The sequence below is a fragment of the Solea senegalensis genome, linkage group LG3 (assembly GCF_019176455.1).
Source record: "Solea senegalensis isolate Sse05_10M linkage group LG3, IFAPA_SoseM_1, whole genome shotgun sequence".
Classification (NCBI taxonomy): Eukaryota; Metazoa; Chordata; class Actinopteri; order Pleuronectiformes; family Soleidae; genus Solea; species Solea senegalensis.
The window spans coordinates 25441328-25465006 of NC_058023.1; the positions used below are offsets into that span (position 1 = coordinate 25441328).

The 23679-nt window shown below is 41.9% G+C and overlaps 1 protein-coding gene across 3 annotated transcripts in view; it reads left to right on the forward strand.

The window, feature by feature from the left end:
* celsr1a (cadherin EGF LAG seven-pass G-type receptor 1a) overlaps positions 1-23679 on the forward strand; it is an 85069-nt gene that overhangs the window by 49324 nt on the left and 12066 nt on the right. For all 3 annotated transcript variants that reach the window (XM_044021208.1, XM_044021210.1, XM_044021211.1), the window contains 19 exons: positions 7667-7824; positions 10899-11062; positions 11164-11289; positions 14852-15018; positions 15104-15289; positions 15398-15511; positions 15934-16108; positions 16195-16336; positions 17516-17636; positions 17983-18166; positions 19085-19186; positions 20152-20246; positions 20564-20773; positions 21198-21381; positions 21465-21608; positions 21713-21923; positions 22869-23036; positions 23122-23248; positions 23329-23529. In XM_044021208.1, the coding sequence (XP_043877143.1) occupies positions 7667-7824; positions 10899-11062; positions 11164-11289; positions 14852-15018; positions 15104-15289; positions 15398-15511; positions 15934-16108; positions 16195-16336; positions 17516-17636; positions 17983-18166; positions 19085-19186; positions 20152-20246; positions 20564-20773; positions 21198-21381; positions 21465-21608; positions 21713-21923; positions 22869-23036; positions 23122-23248; positions 23329-23529 (2979 nt within the window). The remainder of the gene's footprint in view (positions 1-7666; positions 7825-10898; positions 11063-11163; positions 11290-14851; positions 15019-15103; positions 15290-15397; positions 15512-15933; positions 16109-16194; positions 16337-17515; positions 17637-17982; positions 18167-19084; positions 19187-20151; positions 20247-20563; positions 20774-21197; positions 21382-21464; positions 21609-21712; positions 21924-22868; positions 23037-23121; positions 23249-23328; positions 23530-23679) is intronic.

The following is a 23679-nucleotide window of genomic DNA, read 5'->3' on the forward strand; positions in this document are numbered from 1 at the left end:
AGCCATGTTTGGGGCTATTGGAATTGTCTATGTTTGGACGTGCGCTCTGACGTTACTACGTCCATAGTGAACTGTACATGAGAGGCTAAAGATTTGTAGTTTTTAAACTGATCCGATGTGTAGGCACTCACACCAAGTGAAGGCGTCTGCCGTGCTCAATGGAGGCAGAAGGTCCAATCATTCCTTCCTTCAGGCCCTTCAGCTTCTTTCCACTCTCCAAAGATTGTGGTCATTGTAGGCTGTAGGTGTGAGTATAAGTGTGAATGGTTGTTTGGTTGCATGTTGGCCCTGTGAAAGGCTAGAGACCTGTCTGGTGTTTTTTTAAAGCCTTTTAAACAATGAAAGCAAGGGATGGGGTCTCTCATGTCCCTCAAAGAACAAGTATTATTAGGAATGGATGGACAGATGCCTTTTTTTTAAGGAACACTGTCTCCATACATGTCTGACGTGATCTCTGCATGTCATACTTTCAGTTTATCCACCTAAACCAAAGTCAATGGAGGTTTGACGCACATGTGGTCAAAACTAGGGGTAAGGTTAGAATGTAGTTTGGAGGATAACTTGACTGTGACCCTCAGATTTAATATATGGAGACCTAGTTCCCTTGAGTGATATGCTCTTGCTTCTGAAACCAAACCAAACTGTCCCAAAACTGTTTGGTGCTAGTTGACAGTGATACCATTGCAACTACTTTGCACTCAAATGGAAACCACAAGTGCAAATCTAACGTCAACCTTAACCCAGTGAAAGGTATATCCAGTATAGAGTAACAAAAAAGAAAACTCTGATTAAAGCACACACGTTGGTTAAACTTCTTATGTCTGTTTCGATGAGTGACCTCGCAGTCAGTCTGAACAGCAGATGTGTACAGCCTTGTGTCATTGGGGAATGAAGCTAAAGCTGATAAATCTGTCACTATAGACTGCCTCCATACGTGGTGGACTGACATGACTCACTACATCTCTATCTCTGCCTCATTTCTCTCCATTTCCCTCACCATCTCCCACTTTTACATCCCTCCCCTGCTCATCTGTGATCTCTGTGTGTGTGTGTGTGTGTGTGTGTGTGTCACTACAAGAAGGAAATTTCACACACCTCACCTAGCATGACTTAACCTCTTATTAACACTGGGAGAGACAAGCTGACGGTGGAATTTTGGGGAGAAGAGAAAAGGGGAGATAAAAATGCTGCGTAGAAAGTGTAGAGAAATGTCATCCATATAGTTTATAACCATCTTCTTATCCTTCTGTGTTATCTTGTTGCACTGCATATGTCTGTTATCACTCCTATGATGCATATCAGGCCTTGTTTTATTGTTCCTCTGCTTTTACTGCACAACATTAGCATCAATCCTGGTGAGATAAAGGTTAGATGGTTAATGCAGAGGCACCGCGAGGCCAAGAATTTGATAAGAAGATTAATGCTACTGTCATATTAGTATGCTACATATAAAGCGAGATGACTTAGCGTTCAAGACCGGTTGCTTTTGTGTGGATGAAAAAATTATATATACTGTTTATTGTACAAATTAGACAGGTTTATCGGTGTATGACAGTTTACAGCTCAATCATGGAGACATGTGAGTCATATGTTGGCAAGTTTAAAAAAAGGTAACATTATCAGGATTAGTGGGAGGGGAAAGGAGGACAAAAGTAATGAATCACGCTAAAGGAGTCACATAGATGAATCCTGTCTGTAAAATGTGCTTCAACAACGGGGGAAAACCATCAATCAGAAGTTAATGTCACTGATGTCAGCGTGCATCCAGGTGACCACATTTGTTAAGGACTTTTCTCGAAGTCATTTCAGACAGGATTCAGTTTCCCTTACCTCAGTTTGCACATTTGTTTTGCCCCTTCAAAGCCACAAGACAACAATGGCCACTGTCCATCTGTTTCGCTGATAGATACGAGTGCGATGAGGCGACAAAGCAGCAACAACATGTCGGCTTGAAAACAGGACATCGTAGCTCTGTGTAAAGCCTCTGGGAAACCGTGTGTGTCTCTGTTTGTGTGTGTGTGTGTGTTTGAATAATTCACACTTCTAGGTTTACATAGCCAGAGGGCAGGTGAGGTAATGTGGACATGATAGAGTCTGCCATAGGGAAGGTGGGACATACTAGCCTGTGCATGACACGGTTTAAACACACACACACACACAGGTTTGCACAGCTATCTTTTTACGGACTCTGCATTGACTTCCATCCATTCCATAACCTCAGTCATAACCAGTTGATGCTAACCTTAACAGGTTAGGATTAGGTTTTGATCTCCATGAGGACTACTGGTCCTGACAAGGTCAGTATTTATGACAGGAAAGAATACAATTGCAGAAATATGCACACGCACGAACACACACTGCTCATTCTCATCAGGGGGACATTTTTTCATTCAGTAGTCAGAGAAACAATGGCATTTCCTCAGGCAAACCCAAATAAAATAAAAGAGAGTGGGCCCGTTTTGCTTTATTATCGAAATGGACGGTGGGGCTGTCTGCAGCTCTGCTAGCATGCTTCCTGGCCTACTCACACACATACACACAGGCACGCTGCTTACTCACTCAACAGATTACATAAACATCACAAACACATTATGCAGACATCCTTCCTACTCTCCCCCAAACACATGCACACATAATCACCACCAAGCATTACCCACAGACAGCCTATTCTTGTTAGGACACTGCATCAGGCAGTGGTGCGATGGTTCGATTTTTCTTTTCATCACTTCAAATCCAGGTTAGAGCAATCGATATATTGATGAAATTGGTGGTTCAAGCAAGGGCCCTTCTCCCTTCTACCTTCTCCCACAATAAAACAAAAAAATCCCCGAAAACTAAGTCTACATCTTCTTGTAAAAGAGATTCATAGTAAAGTAACGGTTAATTAAAAAGCCTCACCCTTCACCTTAAACATAACCATAATTCACACCTGACACTTAGCCTTAACCAGAGCCTCAGATATTAAGTGCTGCCTCTTCAGGACCAGAATTTGTCTAAAAAGTCCTAAAGAGGCAAGAAAAAATGAGCATACAAGAACACACATAGTCATTAGTTGCTCACTTTGACAGTGTTTTAGGCCTTTATTTTTTACAAAGCTGTCGAACTGTGTTCAGCATGTAACTCGATCTGTGCAGCAAAGCCCTTTGTCCTGGCCGCAGGGCAGGTTGACTTATCATGTCGCCTTTGACAGGCAGCCTGGCCGTAATAGAGGTGTCGGTGTGAGCCTCTGTTGGTAGGAGGGAGGGAGAGTGTGTGTGTGCTTGGGTCTGCGTGCAGACCGGTTGTTATCGCCGAGAGAGAAAGTGTGGGTGTTTTGATTGCAGCTGGCAGAGTTTTAGTCCTTTCGTGCACGCAAGTGTGTTTGTTTGTGTGCGTGTTCTGTCCGCCCGTGTCCTCTGCCGTCCCCGCCTTTGTGGCGAGCTGTGGGGCTCAAGTGCGTTGCCATGGTCGCAACAAGCGCATTGCCCCTGGAGACGACACCTGAGAGAGGGGGAATCTTCAGCGGGTCAGAGTCGGCTGGAGGCTACAGAGGAGACTCTCATGGGGCTCCTCACTGTGAGGGCAGAGTGTGCTTTAAAATGAGGCTTCAGAAAGAAGCCTGAAACTATATACAGTTGTAGCGACCGTGGTCACACGCTCATTAAAACTAAGCTAAAAAAAGCTAGTGTTTAACCTTGAGAGAAGAGTCATTTATAAAAGTATTACATACAATGCACCTGTATCCAGAGCACTTCAGCAGTTCCTGGAGTTTTATCAAAGACATTTACTGTAAACAAATCATCATTAGCTCTAATTTATTTTCTCAGACTCTGTTTCTTGAGGCAGAATGTAACTGATGTCTTTTATTTGAGCATAAATGCAGTATCGAAAAACATTTTTATAATTGTGAATGATTTATTTGAAAAGATTCCACTTACGTTACATTAATTGCATTTATTATTGTGAGGATTCAACATTCATAGCTGTGTGTGTGTGTGTGTGTATCTTACCAGCATGTGTAACAGCTGCAGCCTCTGATATTTTGGGTTGTGGGTCCATTATGTGTGACATCTGGGTCTCGCGCTCCCTCTCATGTTTTGCTTCCTGTTTTTTCTTTTCTTTCTGTCTTTATCTCATCCTCTCTTCACGTGACTGAATTGTAAAGCGCTGATGCGATTTTAATCAGTGTGGCTTCACATTAACCTGAGGAGTCTACACACGGAGTGGCTTCCTTTATCTTCGACAACTTTTTATGCAGTTATCACACTTTCACTCATCTCTAATTTTAAATTCCCACTGCTTTGAAGTGCAATTTGAGTTGATTGTTTGTTTTAACGAGTAGTGTTGCCAAATGACACTTACTATATCTCATGCATGGAAAAATGTGTGTGTTTTATACATCTAACTCACATCAAAGAAAGCAAATGACTGTAATGATCAAAATATTGAGCTGCTTGAAATTAAGAGGAGAATGAAGCAATTCTTTGATACCTATCCAAATGAATTCTATGGAATCTTATCAAAGTTAGTAAGTAAGCTCAGGGATTTGTGCAGACCCCACTCAAAGTATTAAAGTTGAATCAAGGACATGAAAAAATAATTATTGCCACTTAATGGTATTTTCGAGGGACTTCATTAACTGTGATGTGAAACACTGACATGCTTTATAATCACATTGATATTTTTTCCTCCAGAAGAGGACAGAGAAAACTTTCTCTCCACTCCTCTCAGTGTCTTTTTATTCACCATTAATGAGTCTCTTCGATTATTTTCGGTGTTTTCATCTGCTCACTTTTCTACAGCTTCAGGCTACAAGCTGCTCGGCGTTTTCCTGAGCAAAACCAGGCCTTGTTTTTGTTCTTTTTCTGCCCACAGAGGGACACTCAGCAGGGGAACTGCATGAGATTGTCCTAATTATAGTGGGCAAGTGTAATTACACAATCTTGATTTGCAGACCTGCTGAGCTTGTAGGATGTATCATGTGCCTCTCACCTGAACGCTGCTGCTGCTGCAGACAGACTTCCCGAAGTGCAGTCTACACTGTCTCAGGTAGACTCCATGTTACCTAACGCCGCCGCTATAAATCAAGAGATGCACTTTTCGGCTCAGAGTTACGGCACCTCAGCCAACACTGGGAGGCCCCCGACAAGAATTAACTGGTTCACGCGTGGACTGCCTGGAAAGACAGATGTCTGTGGATACTGTGGCGATGCTTGTCTAGGAGGGGGAGTGGGTGGGTTTAACTCAGGTAGGCACCTATAGATACCTGCACAGACGGTTAGTTGGCCTTTTATCAGTATATTTTAATAGTTTCATTTGTCATGTGTATATGCACAGTTAGTTACAGTGCGAGTGACGATGCCATTTTTGTGCGGACTCTTACAGATAGCGGTATAAAAAGAGGAAAGGAGGAGACTAAATAATGAAAGAAAGCTGTAAACTCTGCACTCACAATAGTACAAAATACATCAGACAGTATATCAGCAACAATTTTGATATTCAAATAACCTTTTAGGCAACAATAAACAAGAATAAATGTCTGGGTTGATTGACTGATCAAAAAAAACAGTCATTTAACCAACAAATCAATCAGTCAATCCAAACAAATAACTGGCCAATGAATCTACACTAAAGTAATAAATTATAAAGTGCATAGACATAAAATGGTTGTTAATTGCTCACTTTCTTGATTACGTTTATTTTTCTGTCTGCATTTTGGCTCACCGTTTACCAACCTCCTGTCTAGTGCTGCCATTAATGTCATTCTCCTCCCTCCTGTCTGCACTTACTTGTGAACATGTATGGTGACACATTCACTGACAAACTACATGACCAGAGAAGACCGCCCCTTTGTGCTCTCCTGGCTCCTGATTGGATAGTGATGTGCAACACTGAGATACCTGTGTTAACTGAGAAAAGTCTCCATATCAAATATTGCAAGACAGCGATGTAACACAGATGTTAACTGATGAGTTCTCTGTCAGCACTGTTAATGTACAGTGCAATAATTCCATGCATCTGTATGTATATAAAGATTGACAGGAGCAGTGGTGTCAGTCTTCATGTTGTTGTTTTTTTTTGTACAGGATCAGTGGAAACAGGGCCTGTTGATTGGGAGTGGCAGGGACAAAGCTCTATAATAGTCCCTCTGGGTTGGAAAATATTTAGAAGCAGAGTCCACCTGAGCCACAACACTGCAGCCCTCTGTTGCTCTTTTTTTTTGTACCCGTCTGCCAGTCACTCCTTTGTCTTTCTCTTCCAGTGTCTTATTTCTGGTCAGCCTGCTTCCCAGTTTTTGTGTGTCACTTTTTTTCACCCTGTTTTTTTTTTTTTTTTTGCCGCGTCCCTGCCCCACCAGTATCTTATTACTCTAATCCTATTTATGTAGGCGTTACACACATTTTTTTTTCCTATCCATGCCTATTTTCTGCTTTGCCTGTCCGCTGCTGCTTTGGAAATGTGATGATACTGTTAAAAAAATGAAATAAGTTAAAAAAAAAAACACACAAAAAAACAAAAAAACAGCACTGTGATCAGGTCTGGGATCTGTCGTCTGATGTGTTTTTGTAGTTTAAAGATTAGGTGAAAATTAGGTGAAATCTATTACTTTGTGATTCCAAATTCAAGCTCCATATTTCCTAGTCTATATTTCAACCATTCTCCATCAACATTTGTTTAGGTGTCTCACGACCTCGCTCCTATTTCAGAGAAAAATAAAGTTCTCATTTCAACATTGGTTTCATCTCACTCATGTCTCCACAGACATAAAAACAAATCCCCGCTACACTGAGAAACACATACAGAGTCGTGTTGAGCTGAGAGGCTTACTCAGCATTGTGTGAGCTGATCTGAAATTTAACAAACATTCCTTTATATTGAGAAGTTGCACACTACAGCTTTAAATGTATGTATCTGCTGATAAAACCTGAGTGACTCATATTCTCACAAATATCATGTCTTATTCATTTGTTCCTTTCATGCCAGCATAGGAAAGACCTGTTATTTTTTAAACGGTCGACACACTTTCAGTTAAACTCCTAAAATGGCTCCTGTTTCTGGTTCCAAGTCCACTCTTGTTGTGTAAATGCTCCACTGAACTTCGGTCTCAGGTTAGATATTATATATATATATAAGAGCTAAAAGCCATCTGTTGGCCTGATTTTTGAAGCATATCCACATTTTTCTCAGAGCAGCATTCGTCGGACACAAGCCTTGATGAAGGAATTAGCCGACTTTGTAATCATTAGTCGTGAGTGAAAGCACAATGGGCTTTTTTGTTGTCTTAAATGCAGGAGCAGCTCACATGCTGCCGTCGTTGCTGGATTTGGATTCAATTGAGCTCAACATTGTTTGTGTAGTGCTGAGCCACACATGCAACTTCCTCCAGGAACATAGAAAAAACATATACCATTAATGATATAAACTAAAATGAATTAGTTAAACGTGTTAAAAGATGGTACTGTCTTTATTGGTGTATTATTATTTTAGAATTATTAGTCAGTGGATATAATATTTGATTTTTTATGCACATTATTTGTCTTTGTTTTGTTTCATCTTTCTATTTCATGTTTTTCAACCATTTCTTCATTATTATACTATAGAATGCTTCATTTCCTGCATTATTTGCACTATTACCTGTGAATTTTGACGCTTCACTAATGCATTCCTTATTTATATTATTTTTCAGCCTAACATCGGACGTCTGGGCATCCCTCATGGACCCTCTGGAGAAAAAGTGGCCGTGGTTGCTGTGGACGACTGTGACATTTCCATGGCGATTCGCTTCGGAAGGCAGATCGGCAATTACTCCTGCGCTGCCCAGGGAACCCAGACTGGACAGAAAAAGTAAACTTTTTTTCCTTCCTCTCTCTCTCTTAGTTAAAACACTCGTAGGGCCTCACAGAGCCTCACTAAACGCTCTGAACGGCTGCAGGAACAACCAATTATTCAAATTAAATTAAATCAAGTGACCATTATGTATCTCACACAGGGGAAAGAAACATTAAGTCCAGTTTAGGTCGTTGCTGTTTTTTGTGGCTCATTATCCAAAATGCAAACAAACAAACAAAAGAAGCAAGGAAAGTTATGTCTTCCTCTCTCGCTGTGGTCAAAAACATTCATAGGCCCACCCTGGTGGATTCTGGTACTTTACCAATCATCCTGCATAAGAACATGATACCCACACTACGCCCAAACTGGGAATGTACTAAATAACAAAAACTCAAATATGCCAAGCAAATCTAAATGAAACAAAAGCATGTGTAAATATTGATAATCAAAAATCTGATTATAATAATAAAAAAAAATCGCAAACTATCCAAAACTATTAACAACAGTGATGTATCATCAGAGCACAGAGGTTCTATAACCGAACCAATGAGTAAGTTGGTTAGCACTTCATAAAATAAGATACAAAAAATTATTTCTAAGATAAAACTATCCTTTTTTTGTTTACCTTGTGTGGCAGCCACTGAGAAAGTGTAGGTGCTGTTACTCTGTCAGGTTTCTACAGCGACGTGTAGAAAAGCCCTGAGGCAGTGAGAGAAGTGTAAGAGAACCACTGGAACGTATGAGTCTGCTGTTAGGAAATATTATATACTTAATTATGTCAGTTATTGTTGTATCATATTTAAACTCACCCTGGGAAGAGAGCCCGTCTGTCTGCTCATGCCTCTTATGACAGACGTATTTATGATTAATTCATTGAAAATGTTTGAGAAAACGGCTGAATGTCTTGCTGCTCGTCACTGAAGAACAAATCCTTTCCTCTGTCTTGTTCCTGCACGAAACCCATTGTCTCCTGCCAATACTGCACTAGCCTACAGTAGCTCAGCTAATAGGGAAAACTTGTACCTTGGAGGCTACAATGGCCTTTATTACAAGTGATCACTTAACACTCATTAAAGCTTACTCTCCTCCTTTTGTCTTAAATCCCTGAGATCAGCGCGTGGCATTGCCGCTGTCAGACGTGGCCTCAGACAACCAAGAAGTCATCACAACACAGGCTTAAAGTGACTTACCATGTATTTACCACAGACTAATTGATTTCCATTTTCAATAGCGTGAGAGGTTTTTTTCTTCCTCTCTCTGAGAGCGCTAACATGCTGAGGCACATTTAGTATGCAGAGGGTGGGGACAGGGGAGTTAATGAGGTTACATTCCTTCAGGAACTTGTTGCACAGGTAGCCGACACTGGCAGTTCAGAGTGACTTTAACTGTGTCGAACTGTAGTTTTACAGTACGGTTCACTGTTGTGTAATGAGATGCAGAGCAAGCAAAGGCCTGCAGGTCTGAACATCTTACAACTGTCAGTAAGACAGAGGAAGAAACCACTCGTCATTCAGCGCGGTCCCTTTTTACACAATTTCCCGCAAAAGGCATTGTCCGACACGCACAAGCTTTCACACGCTACGTGGCCGAACATTAGATAGTCTACTTTATTTCGCGTCAAGTCAGTATAGTCAGTATGGCTCCGTATATGTAGTATTAATTACATTCTGTGTTCCATGTCCACAGAGAGTATTTAATAACTGTGTATTAAAATGGACGTATGAGCATGATTCTGCATCTGGTTACATACATAAGACCCTTTTCCACCTATGGTCCCAGCTCACCTCGGTTTTCCACTACAAAATAGTACCTACCCACACACAAACGAGTGACTATTTACTTGTAAAGCAGTTGTTTTCAGTGCAACTGAATCATTAGAATCAGTTCTTTAAAATATTTGTTCAGCACTTCCTCCATGACCCGGCGCACACGACTCCTTCTGACACAGTCAAGCAGTATTTCCTGGTCATTTTTGGAGATGAACCCATGTTTTTAGGATTGTTTAGTATTTTTAACTGATCTCCAGTTCGGATTCTTGTGTCGGGACGTCTTGCTCATGCGTCTTTCTGCGACGGCACTCTGACCAATCAGTGGCCCGCAGTCTGGCAACGTCATGCATAGCATCGCCTCTGCTTAGAACCTCGTCAGAGCAGGTACTAAAAAAAGTACCTGGTACTATCGCTAATGGATACATACTATTCCATTACACTGTCTTGTCACTAATGGATACTGTCCATATTTACTTTAGATGACGGATTTGAGATTGACATCTAGTTGAATATTCTCACTTTCCAAATGTTATAATTACCTGTTACTGTAAATATGGGTTTAGGGTTTAGGGAGTCACTTTACTCATAGTGCATGTGATGTGCAGTGAGTTGCTGATCGATTAAATACAAATGCAGACATGCAACTGTGTGGGAGGGGATACTGTGTGACCGTTCACCCTTTCCTTCAGAAACAATGCAAAAGTCTTCCCTTTAAAAATCAAAAGGTTTGTTTATTTTTAACACTTTTACATGCAAATACATGTCAGAATCAGGAATACTTAAGTGATCCCTTGGAGCTATGTAGATAAAGTAGATTGTTGTTATACGCAAGTATTTCAAATAAAAACATACATTACCTGTAATGATCTGTCAACTACAACTTTATCTGGAATGTGCGATTAAAATGATTCATTGTGTAATTTCATTCCTAAAAGGCTTTGAATAAGTTCCACTTTCTTTAGGCCACTCAAGACTTTTTGTGTTATACTTCAGAGAGTGGTTTAAACAGTTGGGTGTGAGGTCTGGGTGTGAGCAGCTTCCTTCATGACCTGCTGTTAAGATTTTTTCTCTTTTAAATAAATGTCAATCATGCTCAATATGATCTTTTACCTCAGTTGCACTTTGTCAGGTAAATTAGGGGTATCTGAGGTTTGTTACAGTCGGGAATTTATATAATAATCACAATTTTTCACAGAAATTTAATTTGTACCTCATATTTTAAAACATGTGCCACAGTTTTGTGTGACCAATGCATTTTTACTACATTCAGGTAAAAAAAAAAAAGGTAGATCTCTGATAAGGGTTCTGTGTCATCTGCAGGTCTCTGGACTTGACTGGACCGCTGTTGCTAGGCGGCGTTCCCAACCTGCCTGAGGACTTCCCGGTCAGGAACCGAGACTTTGTGGGCTGCATGAGAAACCTCACCATAGACAGCAAACCCATTGACATGGCCAGCTTCATCGCTAACAACGGCACCACAGAAGGTTAGTTATGCAAGATTAGACACCAAATCCATGTCTACTCGGTAAGTAAAACTCCTTGGAGTTATTTACATCCCATTAACACACACATTTTTTTTGTTCAGGTTGTCCCGCAAAGAAGAACTTCTGCTCAAATGATGTGTGTCAGAATGGAGGAGTGTGCGTCAGCAAGTGGAACACCTACAGCTGCGACTGCCCAATTGGTTATGGAGGCAAGAACTGTGAACAAGGTGAGAGTGACAGGAAATGAATACACATGTGTGCATTTACCTGCAGTGTGCACATGCATGTTGAGGACTTACAGGAAATAGTGTGTGTTTGGGAGATCAACTTGGACACTGGGCTAAGGAGCTCCTCCCTTAACTCAGTCTGAGTCATGCAGCAGTCTCAGTTGAAAGTCACATTAAAGCACTCCACACCACTGGTTTAAAAGCACAAAACAAGGCCCTCAGGTCTGGAGTTTTAGGACCAAGATCAAACTCTCTGACTCACTCCTCATGACCTGGACTCAACAGATGTAACAAAAGAAACGCAAGTACATACCCTCACTTAGTTTCTTGATGTTAGGATAACGAATTTCTCAAAATTTAAAATACCGTTGGCACTCTACACATCCTCCACAGTTCCAGCCACGGGGCTTTAACCTGGAAATAAAAGAGGTTGTTACACAGAGACGGCATTTTTGGACCGATGAGGAGATAGAGAACTCATGCTATTTTGAAGTTGATGTATGGTATAAAGACACAGAATGGTACTCGGCATGCTAACAACTAGCTGTAACCTAAAATAGTTTTTGGTCTATGGTGCAATAAGTCAACGACAAAACTTGTATAGTGGGACAAGGACAGTAGGACATCTGTAGCTCGTCTTAACAGTGAATGGAAATGTACTGACTGTTCCACTACACCAGACAGAGGTTGTTAGAGGTAATAAATTGTTTGTCAAAAGGAAACATAAAAGCACCACAGCTTTTCACCAGTGTTATTAACGTTGCCTAACCCATCTCATGTTCTTCTATGGTAAGGAGAGAACTCTGATTCCCTCCTTCAGGGCGAGCTTCCAAACAATGTGTGAAGGTGTGAATGCTTCTCTTTTGCCATCTCGTCTATGAGGTAGCCGCCCAGCCAGTGCCAGGCTCCGGTGTCCAGTATCTGAACTGGGCCGGGATCACAGCGAGCTGGGAAGAGGTTTTTATCTGCTTGGCTTCTTGTTGACAAGTTTGGTTTGCGGCGCCACACGAGAACCGGGAGATTTGTTGTCATTTTTTCGACTTGCCAAACATCCAGACTGGAGATAAAGCTGTTTGTCTTTCCTCTGATTCTTTTTTTAAATTTAAATTTCAGTTTTACAGACCATTTTTAAGTCAGGGAATGCGTCCTATCATGCCAACCGAAAGCCAGGGCAAATATACGCTTATTGTACATGTCTGTGGCTCATGGGTGGCATTAGCCTGTTATGACAAGTAGATCTCAAAGCTTGAATTTCTGGACTTGTGTCAAACAAGCTTTTACCGTGATTCAATTTTGTCTGTAGTCAACATATCTGGGTGAATAAGCTAATCTTCTTTAAGACGTCACGAATAAAACTGTGAAAGTTGTTCTGAACATGATGAGACTCAGTTTGAACCTTCGAGGGGGTCAAAGCTCCATCATATCTGCTCTCCCATACACTAACTGCAGCTGCTACTGCTGCCTCCCACTTCTTAGAAGAATTTAAAGAATCGGATTAGCACTGCTAACCAGATTTATGTTCATTCACTTAAAGGGGATACGTGTAAAATATGTAGCGTAGCATATGTTTAATTATTGACTAACTGTCTTGCAACCTGGCTGCTAAAGAGATGCAAGGAAAGGAAAGGAAAGATGATAGGAAAGGAAAGAGGATAGGAAAAGGATCTTTATTCTCACTATCCAACCAAAATTGTGCAATAAAATGACAAGGCCAGATGGAGGGTTGATACAAGTGGCATTATTGGGTGAGTGGCGGTGGGTAAAACCAAAAAAAACAAACCAAAACATTCAGGTTTGCGCCTCACAAATGAATATTTAAGTTATACTTGCTGCACCATTGTTATCATTGAAGCCAGTATTTCCATTTAACCTGTTTCCTTAACCTCTGACGACACATCGTAGTCATTGTGTGCCTTAACACAACATCTTTATACACTGAGCAGCTTCCTGACTTCTCATCCAGCCTTATCATAAGGTCAATGTTTCAATGACCTCTGCAAAAGGAATGTCTGCAGTTGCTTTGTTTTTTTTGCTCGTGCTAATGAGCAGATGATCACAAACCGATGGAGCACCGAAGCTCTCTCTTTGCCCTCATCTTCTTCTGAGACCGGTCCCATCAAAGCTAATGAGAACAGAGAAGTGTTCCTAGTGACCTAAGCTTTGATAAAGCACTCTGAATTAAAACACTACAGCCGTCCGCGCCGAGGAACAAACATGCGTCTCATAATTATAGCTTTAATATTTGTGTATTTAACTGTGAACAGTTTGGTTGAAGTCTGTGCCCTGAGGACTCGCACACTAAGTCTGAGCTGCAGAGTGCACACAGGAGGAAACACTGAGAGTGTGCTCTGCTGAAAGATTGACCCTTTCTCTGTGTCTGTGTTGCTTCTGTGTGAGCTCTCACTCAACATCCACAGACGTTTAGACAGAACTTGTCTGAATGGTTTTGTATGGATTTGTATGCGTTACAGTGTTACTGTTTAGTTAAGACTTAAGCCTTTAAATAATAATAATTATGATCTTATTGTAAACGTACAATCAAATTGACAAAATCATCTCATGGTTTTAGCATAACTAAACAAATAATACATAAGCAACACAGTATATACTTTATTTGAAAAGTAGTTTTTTTGACACTTTGGTACATAGCTTTAAATGGGTTATGGTTATGTACTCAGATACGCTATATTATATTAATGTTCTTTTCATTTTGTTCCCTTTTTCTCAAGAACATGGAATTATTGCATTTCATTTTCCACTGTGGTTTTTTTAAGCAGCACATCCATAGCAGAAAAACACACTTAAGCATTTATTTATCACAATATCACGCAGCCCTAAATAATTAATTTGAATTCCGTATTACACAAGGGGGTAACTGCTTTTTTTTTGCCGTCTCTGTCTATCATTTTGCTTTGTCCGTCACTGCACCGAAGTGAATAATTCTCTTGGATTTCTCAGTTGGCAGTTTATCGTGAAATTCTCCGAGCATGTGCAGTCTTGTAGCACGTTACCTCATTCTGTAGTAGGCATCTGTTTAATGGAATCAAAAGTATGTTTTAAGTCAAGCTGTTTTAAGATGTGTTAAAACACATCTATTGTCTTAAGGCCCATTGTGTAAGAATTTGTGATATCTAATCTAAGTGACACAGGACTCCTCCACTCAGCCCTTCCCTTCCCTTTCACAAATGCAATAGGGAACTACGGTGATCTTCAAATATCTTCAACTGTCGTTTCCTCCTCTTTCCTCATTAATTTATGCACCGGGTGTATGTGGGTGGAGCCGTTCCCCTTCATTTGTGAAGTACACTTCCACACAAAATGCACATCCATTCAGGCTGTCGTAGAAACACGATGGCACAAGACGGCGGCCCTTGCCCAAAGTAAATTCACTGTAAAAGGCTTATTTTAAGGCCCCGAAAACCAAACCATTTTAATTTCATAGCATTTATCCACTTTATACAAACATAAAAAGGGAGGACCAACATTTGGGCACTAAATGTTACACACTGGACCTTAACAACATAATTGTTAAGTCTTTCTCTCCTGTTGTGTCACTCTGCAGTGATGCCGTCTCCTCAGTTCTTTGATGGTCAGGCACTAGTTTCCTGGAGCAACCCAGACATTACCGTCGCTGTGCCGTGGTACTTGGGCCTCATGTTCCGCACCAGGCAGCCCGCCGGCACCCTCATGCAGGCCAATGTCGGACTGTCCTCCACCATCAACCTCATGGTAACATGGACAGCACGTTGTCAATAAATCCGGGTTAAGATAAATGTCACCACAGTCTAATTCATCCCTCTTCTCTGCCATCCAGGTGAGCGAGCAGCATGTCCGCATGGAAGTGCTGCTGAGGCAGCAGATGGTGGCGTCACTGAGCTTCCCCCAAGTCCGCGTCAATGACGGGGAGTGGCACCACTTGCTCGTAGAGTTAAAGAGTATTAAAGATGGCAAAGACATCAAATACATGGCCACTGTGTCCCTGGATTACAACATGTACAAGGTACCTGACAAAATTATATCATGAAGAGTGAAAGAAATTTGATTTTTACATTTTTTTTATTGGGAAGAAAACCTTTTTTTTTTAATGTTTAATTGTATTTTATGGCAGAAGAAGGTCGAGATCGGAAACGACCTGCCTGGTTTGAAGCTGCAGACTCTTCATGTTGGAGGTTTGCCTGGAGAGGGAAACCATGTCAAGAAAGGATTTGTTGGCTGTATACAGGTCAGTACAGATGTTTGTTGTATTTGTGTGACAAAAACAAATACACAAAAATACTACATAAGAATGTAAACACTTCTCTTGTATGACATAACATCCATGAACCTCGCACACAAGAAGAAAAAATAAAGAAAGAAAGGGAGAAAAAACAACAAGGCTATGTATAAGGACATCAACATACAAAGACATCATGTAAACATGTTCAATGTCCTTGTGTTCTCACTGATAAAGCTGATAAAAACCTGCATGCATTGGAGAATCATGTGACCCAGAAGTGAACGCTGATTAAACAAATTCCCACTAGTAAAAACCCAATTAAACATGTTTTTTGACTAATAGGGTTAAAGTTTGTTATCCACCTCTTCTTCTTCATTCTGAATTATAACACCCACTCATTCGTCTTGTCCTCCTGTGCTGTCTATCAGGGCGTGCGCATGGGCGAGACCTCCACCAATGTAGCCAATGTGAACATGGCTCAGGGCCTGAAGATTCGTGTGGAGGAGGGCTGCAACATGGACGACCCCTGCGACTCCAACATCTGCCCTGACAACAGCCACTGCAGTGACGACTGGAGCATGTACACCTGCGTGTGTGACCCAGGTAACACACGCCTCCATAAATAAACACACTATATTCTTTTGCTCAGAAGGCTTTGTGTGTACATTTCTCACCTTTCCCCCGCTTAGGTTACTTTGGTAAGGAGTGTGTGGACGCTTGTCATCTCAACCCCTGCGAACACGTTTCCACCTGCGTCCGCAAACCAAGTTCCTCCCACGGATACACCTGTGAATGTGGACAGAACTACTATGGCCAGTACTGTGAGAACAAGTAAGGTCACATCCTCTCTGTGTGTATGTACAGTATATGTGTGACTGACATCGTCATTTTCTTTAATTTTTAACAATCAAAATCAATCATTTTGTCAATTTAGGGCTGTTAGTCACAAGTAAGGCTATCCCTCAGGTATTGGAAACAGCTTTAGGCATTATGAGGATTTTTAATGATCGGTAAATGAGTCAAACATATGAGTGTGATTCTGCAAGTACATAATATGGATTACACACCGGTGCTTTCTTCCTGAAAGACATTTTACAGACTGAAACCTCTCTTGGTATGCACATCCCAATGTTTAAAATAATCAGATTAAAAATGAACTTTGTCTCCCGCCAGAGACGAAGCACATTAATCTTCTCTTGTAACGATAGGTTCTTGCTTTCTTTGTAATGTCGCCAATGTCCGGAGTCTTAGAGAGCTGATTGATTTGTCAGTAATCTGAGCGTGAGTGTGTGTGTGAGGAGAGAGAGAAACATTCAGTGACATAGTCAGGTAAAAACCACGTAGAACGAGGTGTGCGGGCTTGCGCAGTCAGCGCTGTCGAAGAATTAGCCGGTCCTGATTGAAAGCCCATCTGAACCCTGACCCATCTGACACGCATCACTTCCTGTGTTAAGCAGGATGTGGGATTCCCCCGGTACGCCTGACTGAACCTCCATAGGTGTTTAGTCTCTGTTGCCTTCATACTGGTGCTTGTCCCCTATCAGATCACATCACTCAGCCAGAGATCGCATCTCTCTCGAGAGAGAAAGGAAGTCTCTGTGTGTTAGCATGAATGAGTCACACTTGATTCATTGACTTCAAACTGTAGAGGGAGTTTATTCTAGATTCAGGGCAACTGAGGGCGTCATGTTTGAGATAAACTCAACAGATAGTCAGCTATCAGATTTGTCCAAGTAATCAGTAACATGTCAGGAGCACCTTACAAATGACTTGTCTGACTGAATATGTCGCAGATTCAGCTTTTTACCCCCTAAAACATCTTCTCTGAAGCAGGTAATACGATATTCCATTACCAGAAAATAATCAAAATGATTCTTCTTCTTTAATTCTTGTGTGTTTACCCTGCATTTCTGGGTAGATTTGTCGTCCATGCATCTGGTAATTGTGGTTAAAGAAATAGTGACGCATGTGCGGAGTCTAATTGAATGTGTTTTTGTTTTCGAATGACAGAGTGGAGAAGCCGTGTCCCCAAGGCTGGTGGGGCAATCCCATGTGTGGTCCCTGCAACTGTGACACGAGCAGAGGCTTTCACAAGGACTGCAACAAGACCACTGGAGAGTGTCGCTGCAAGGTTTCTAAACATTTCACTACTTAAGAGGCCATATTACTGAATCACAAATGTTATTCAAAACTGTAGTGTGTATCTTTTAAATAGAAACAAATCTCTGTTACTTTGAAACCACTGATGATTTAAGCCTATCAGCTCCACACGACTCTGTCTACAGTATGTTTCTCACTATAGTAATGTTTAGATTTCCCTGAGCTGCACACAGGAAGTGATTTGTTTAATGTCAAGACAGACAGAGGCTACAGCAAGATTGTGCTAGTAAAGTGAGACAAAAAAGTGAAAAGTTTCAGAAGTTAATTCTGCTGCTCAAACCTCACCTCTGTTTTGACTTGTTAAACTCTTCCTGCAGGACAACCACTATCGCGCAGAGGACGAAGACACGTGCAACCCTTGTGAGTGTTTCTCAGTCGGCTCCGAGTCGCGGACCTGCGACCCCGTCACCGGCCAGTGTCCCTGTAAGGGCGGAGTCATAGGACGTCAGTGTAACCGCTGCGATAACCCCTTTGCAGAAGTCACGTCCAGTGGATGTGAAGGTTTGTAGAATCATACATTTTATGTACTGACAAAAAATATACAAAATGTGTTTATTAAAGATTGGAAAACTGTAGTTGAAAGTTGCTTTAAAATGCTGAAAGGGCACATTTTTTTGAAAACTGGAACCATGCAAATAAAGTTATGGAAAAAAAATCCTTTCACTAGTTGGGTGCGCTATTCCTTAAATGTTTGTGTTGACAAAGTGCACCAGGGTGAATTAATGCAGTGTCAAGAGCAGACAAATGGTGTCGCTCACATCTGCTGGTGCCGCGGTTAAGCTAACTTCACGTCTTTGTCGCCACTCAGCCGAGCAGAAGAGGCGAGACTAGCTTTTGGGTGAACTTGGCAGTGACCACTGACTGCACACACACAATACAGTAGAGATGAATAGAAGACAAAACCGCAAAGTCCGTCACAGAAAATGAACATCAATGTTGTTACTGTTTGACCTCGATGAGGAGGCTCTTCACAGCCTCTGAACGTGTCCAGGCTTTTAATGGATGGAGATCCCAGAATATTCTTTGCGATCCACTGTGTTCTCCCAGTTAATTTCATGTATTTATGTTAGCTCAGTTCTGACTAGAGGAAGAACTGGTGAAGATTGAACAAAATGTACTTTTTTTGGTTCTGTGGGTGACTAAGGTGTAGCCGCCCATGACCGGCCTCATACCGATCTGTCAAGTCTGTAGCAGACACTTAGTAACTCCACAGTCAGTGTCACTGCGGCCTCTAATGATGACGGACGGTCTTATGGTTTTCTAGAAATCACCCTCTAAGACAGAGTTGATATGGTCTCAAGAATGGGAAATGGAGAATTAGTTTATCAAAAAAAAAAAAAAATAGTGTTTGATAAACATTGTATGCTTACAGCCAATATATCTCAAAGTGTCTGTCTTTCTTTGTCTCCTCCACCACAGTGGTGTACGAAGGCTGTCCCAAGGCGTTTGACTCAGGCATCTGGTGGCCCAAGACTAAATTTGGAGGTCCTGCCGCTGTGGAGTGTCCCAAGGGATCCATCGGTAAGTGCTGCTCGTGACAGCTGCTCAGTGTTGTAGCTGTGTACGTAAAAAACCACTGAATCTGCACGTTTCATTTTAATATTCAGTGTGTTATAGATTTAGAAAGTGATCGAGCGTTGTACTGAAATGAAAGAATGAAAACTTACATGATACGAATTGTTGATTAAAAACAATTAATGACGTATGCGGTCAAAGAAGCAGCTTGTGTGATTCACTGCTCATAAATGAGGATCAGATGATCTTCAGGCCACTAATCATCCGGTTTATATCAAAGAAAATAACAAACTGGAGGCAAAGTTGGATCATCGCAGTTCTTGGAAGTTGTGTTAAGTTGTTTTGTCAACCTTCAAACTGAGTCAGTCCAAATGAGTTTAGTCTTAATGCTAAACTGTGCTAAGCAGTTGCTGTCTCTTTGCTTTTAAGACCGAAATTGTGTGTTTATATACTGTATTTTAAGGCATATGAACACATTCAGTGTCAGAGAAATTCAAGTTAAACTCCGCCCACTGACCTGTTCCCAGTAAAGCTCTGTCCTTCCCTGGCCGGTTACACCCTTAGTAACCACCGTCACCACGGTGACCACTCTGTTGTGTCCCCCGAACTCATTGGGGAAATTTCTTTTCAAACTCGGCTTGTTACCCCCCCTCTGGCTTCAGTTGGCAACAGCCATTTTCTCCTTGTGCAACAAAAGCATAGGAAGCAACTTTGCATTCGGATGAAGTCTGTTCTCAGACGGATTCAGATTAGAATGAGTCCGTATGGTTTTAAAATACTGAAACAACCACAGCAACTATAAACTATATATATGAATTCTACTATTCTTCTAAAATAATGCTACTCTATTGTACTATGCGTTCATTTTGAAAGGACATCGTGCGCTAACGCAGTTGCCATCTGAGAAACAAATGTGTTGATTTGAGCATGGACTTGATTCTTTCCACTTGTGTTTATCACGTTTTCCTCAGGCACTGCCATCCGCCACTGCAGTGATGAGAAAGGCTGGCTGACGCCGGAACTCTTCAACTGCACCACCGTCACCTTTGCCCACCTGAAGAAGCTGGTGAGTGGAAAAATAAAAATATAGTTTGATACATTTTACTGGTATTTACTGGTATTTGCATAAAAATACTTTGAATTGTTAGAGAGCTGATGTGACTAAAGGGGAGTGTAATTTGATCACCAGTTTTCAACAAGCATTTCGCCCTTTTGTATTTGAACCTGAACCTAGTACTTTGGGCTTGAGCCTCCCAAAGCCTCACTAATCCCGGGATTGACCAGATTCTGTTATGTTTCATTGCACCCACTCATCTCTGCTTTGCCCAGACCTGCTCATTATTTGCTCTCCTTCTCCATCTCTCCTTCTTTCTCCCTCTCCAGAATGAAGACCTGCGCCGCAACAGTTCGAGGATGAACAGCGAACGCTCCAAGACCATAGTGCGCATGCTCCACAGCGCCACCAACAACACCCCGCACTACTACGGCAACGACGTGAAGACGGCCGCGCAGCTGCTCAATCACGTGCTGCTGTATGAGAGCCGGCAGGCGGGATTCGAACTCACTGCCATGAGGGACGCAGAGTTTAATGAGGTAGAAACCAAACAAATTAAATTTGATAACCAAGCTTTTACCACTGGGAGCACTGTTGGCACACTGCCCTCCACTGCTTCATCCTCCTTCAAGGTGGATGAAGCAGCAAGGTTTCCATTTCGATCTGAATGTCTGTTGTCATGAAGACTGATTGATCTTTATGTGAAGTTCAATAATACAATATTTATTTTGTTTTTCTCTCTCCCGTAAAGTACATAATGTATACATTAAAACAACCAAGCAAAACATGATACAAAATCAAAACAGCAACAACAGAATATTCACAGTTCAAGTAGCATTTCAAATCACAAAGGCCCAGAACTACTAACTTTATCATAATTTTCTTACTAATCATTCTTAAAACAAACCCTCAAGATGGGAAAACAATGGTTTCCTTTACTAATTAGTCATGTGTTATCTGCAGAACTTGGTGCGCGCAGGAAGTGCCATACTGGATCCTGAGAACAAGGACTACTGGGAGCAGATCCAGAAGACCGAAGGTGGCACGGCACACCTGCTCCGCAACTTTGAGGACTACGCCAACACGCTGGCGCAGAACGTCAGGAAAACCTACCTGAAACCCTTCACGATTGTTACTGACAACATGAGTGAGTGAAGGATCGGAAATATGCTCCGTGAATTTGTAAGCTGCATGTTGGCGCGCCGTCCATGATGTTTTCCTGTGTTATAGTTCTAACAGTGGATTACCTGGATGTGTCAGACCCGGAAAAGGCCACATTCCCCAGGTTCAAGGAAATTCAGGAGGCTTATCCCAAAGAGCTCAGATCCTCTGTCCAATTCCCTCAGTTCAACCTGCGCACTCTCGGCCACAGAGGTAGACTCGCACACGCTTAGATTGTGTAATACAATACACGATGCTTGAAACTGCATTCCATGTCACTCACCTTATCTTTACATCTCTTCTCGATCCGCACACAGCCGAGCCCACTCCGGCTCCTCCAGTTCAGACTGATGCCCCGCAGGACACGAAGGAGGAGGAGGAGGAGGAGGAGAAGGAGCACACGCAGTCTGATAGGAAACGCAGACACCTCGATCCAGCTGCCCCACTCCCAGTTGCTGTAGTGATAGTGTACAAATCACTGGGGAAACTGCTCCCGGAGAGATTCGACCCTGATCGCAGGAGTATGAGGTAGACTGTTTACATACAGTTACGTGTTGTACCTACACGCTGCTTTTATCAGACACTAAACACACGGTAGTGCAGAGCAACGTGTTTTGTGAGGATTAAATTATGACGCGTAATCCAGGCTGACACACGTAAGCATGCCCTCAAAGAGTGAAGAATGATTTTAAACAGAGCGGGGGGAAAAAAGAGAGCCCACACTCTCTCTGAACTCCATATACCCACTATAATTCAAAATATTCTGTAAACCTTGAAGGAGACCCTATATCACTTTTAAATATATTTAATCTGTAATGCTAAAACATGTCATAATATTTACGATAGCCGTGTTTGAAAGAACCACCCTATCACTGGCTGTGTTACCCCCAGTTAAGACTGTGAGAAACTGTACTGTAAAACTAACAATAAGGGAATGGGAAGTTATAAGAAATAGAAAGGAAACGATATATTCAAGTGTAAACAACACCTGAGTTCAACCTGTTAGTGTTAGGCAAGTTATTCATGAAGTGTAATAGGTTACTTATTGCATAATAATATTACTCATTACTAAGAAATTAAAATTTCTTTTGTAAAAAGTGATATACGACAGGTGGGTTCTGTGAGTGATTTCAAAAGTTAATAGACAAACTGTGGAACTGCAAACATGGCAGCATCTAAACCCAGAAACATCAGTCTGTCTTTTATTTTCCTCCCTGATGTGATCTACTTTGTGTACACTGACATCTAACAAAGCAAATCAAAATCTAACAATGCAGTAATTTAGTGTTACTTTGCTTAGTAATCGCAATATTATTACTGTTTTGTAAGTTGTAATCCTGTACACTACTAGTTACTGGATACAGTGATGATATTACTGTAATATATTAGACGATATTACCCTACACTGTAGCCTGATGTTTCGAAACTTTAAATGAATTTTATCTCATGCTTATTTTTTATTGTGGTCTCCAGGGTTCCCAACCGCCCTGTGATCAACACGGCCATAGTGAGCGCCACGGTGCACAATGAGGATCCCCCCCTCCCCGCCTTCCTCGACCCTCCCATCACGTTGGAGTACACGCTGCTGGAGACGGAGGAGAGGACCAAGCCCGTGTGCGTCTTTTGGAACCACTCCATCGCGTGAGTCGCAGTAAAATTGAGTTTTCAGAATCGTCAGCGCTGAGATGTTTTTCCTCTACATTACCAACGTCTGCTGTGCGTTCAGGATCGGAGGGACAGGCGGCTGGTCGTCGAAAGGCTGCGAGGTGCTGAACAGAAACAACAGCCACATAAGCTGCCAGTGTAACCACCTGACCAGCTTCGCAGTGCTGATGGACATCTCCAAGAGAGAGGTACGTCCTCTCAGTCTAATCCCTGCTGCTCCATTTAAAATGAACACCTAAACTTTATGATCCTCTCTCTCTCTCCGCAGCACGGCGATGTTCTCCCCCTGAAGATCGTCACCTACACCACAGTGTCCATCTCCCTCACCCTTCTCCTCCTCACCTTCATCTTACTTTGCCTCTTACGCCGGATCCGCTCCAACCTCCATGCCATCCACAGGAACCTGGTGGCGGCGCTCTTCTTCTCCGAGCTCGTCTTCCTGCTCGGCATCAACCAGACCGACAACCCGGTGAGTTTTTGTTGTAGATCAGAGAAAACTGCTTAAATGTACAGAGGTGACACTGTGGCATATAATCATTGTTGTCAATGCTGTCAGATCAGCGCCACCCTTTCACGGTCCAAATGATTTTAAATGGCAGGTTATTTAACACTATTAATG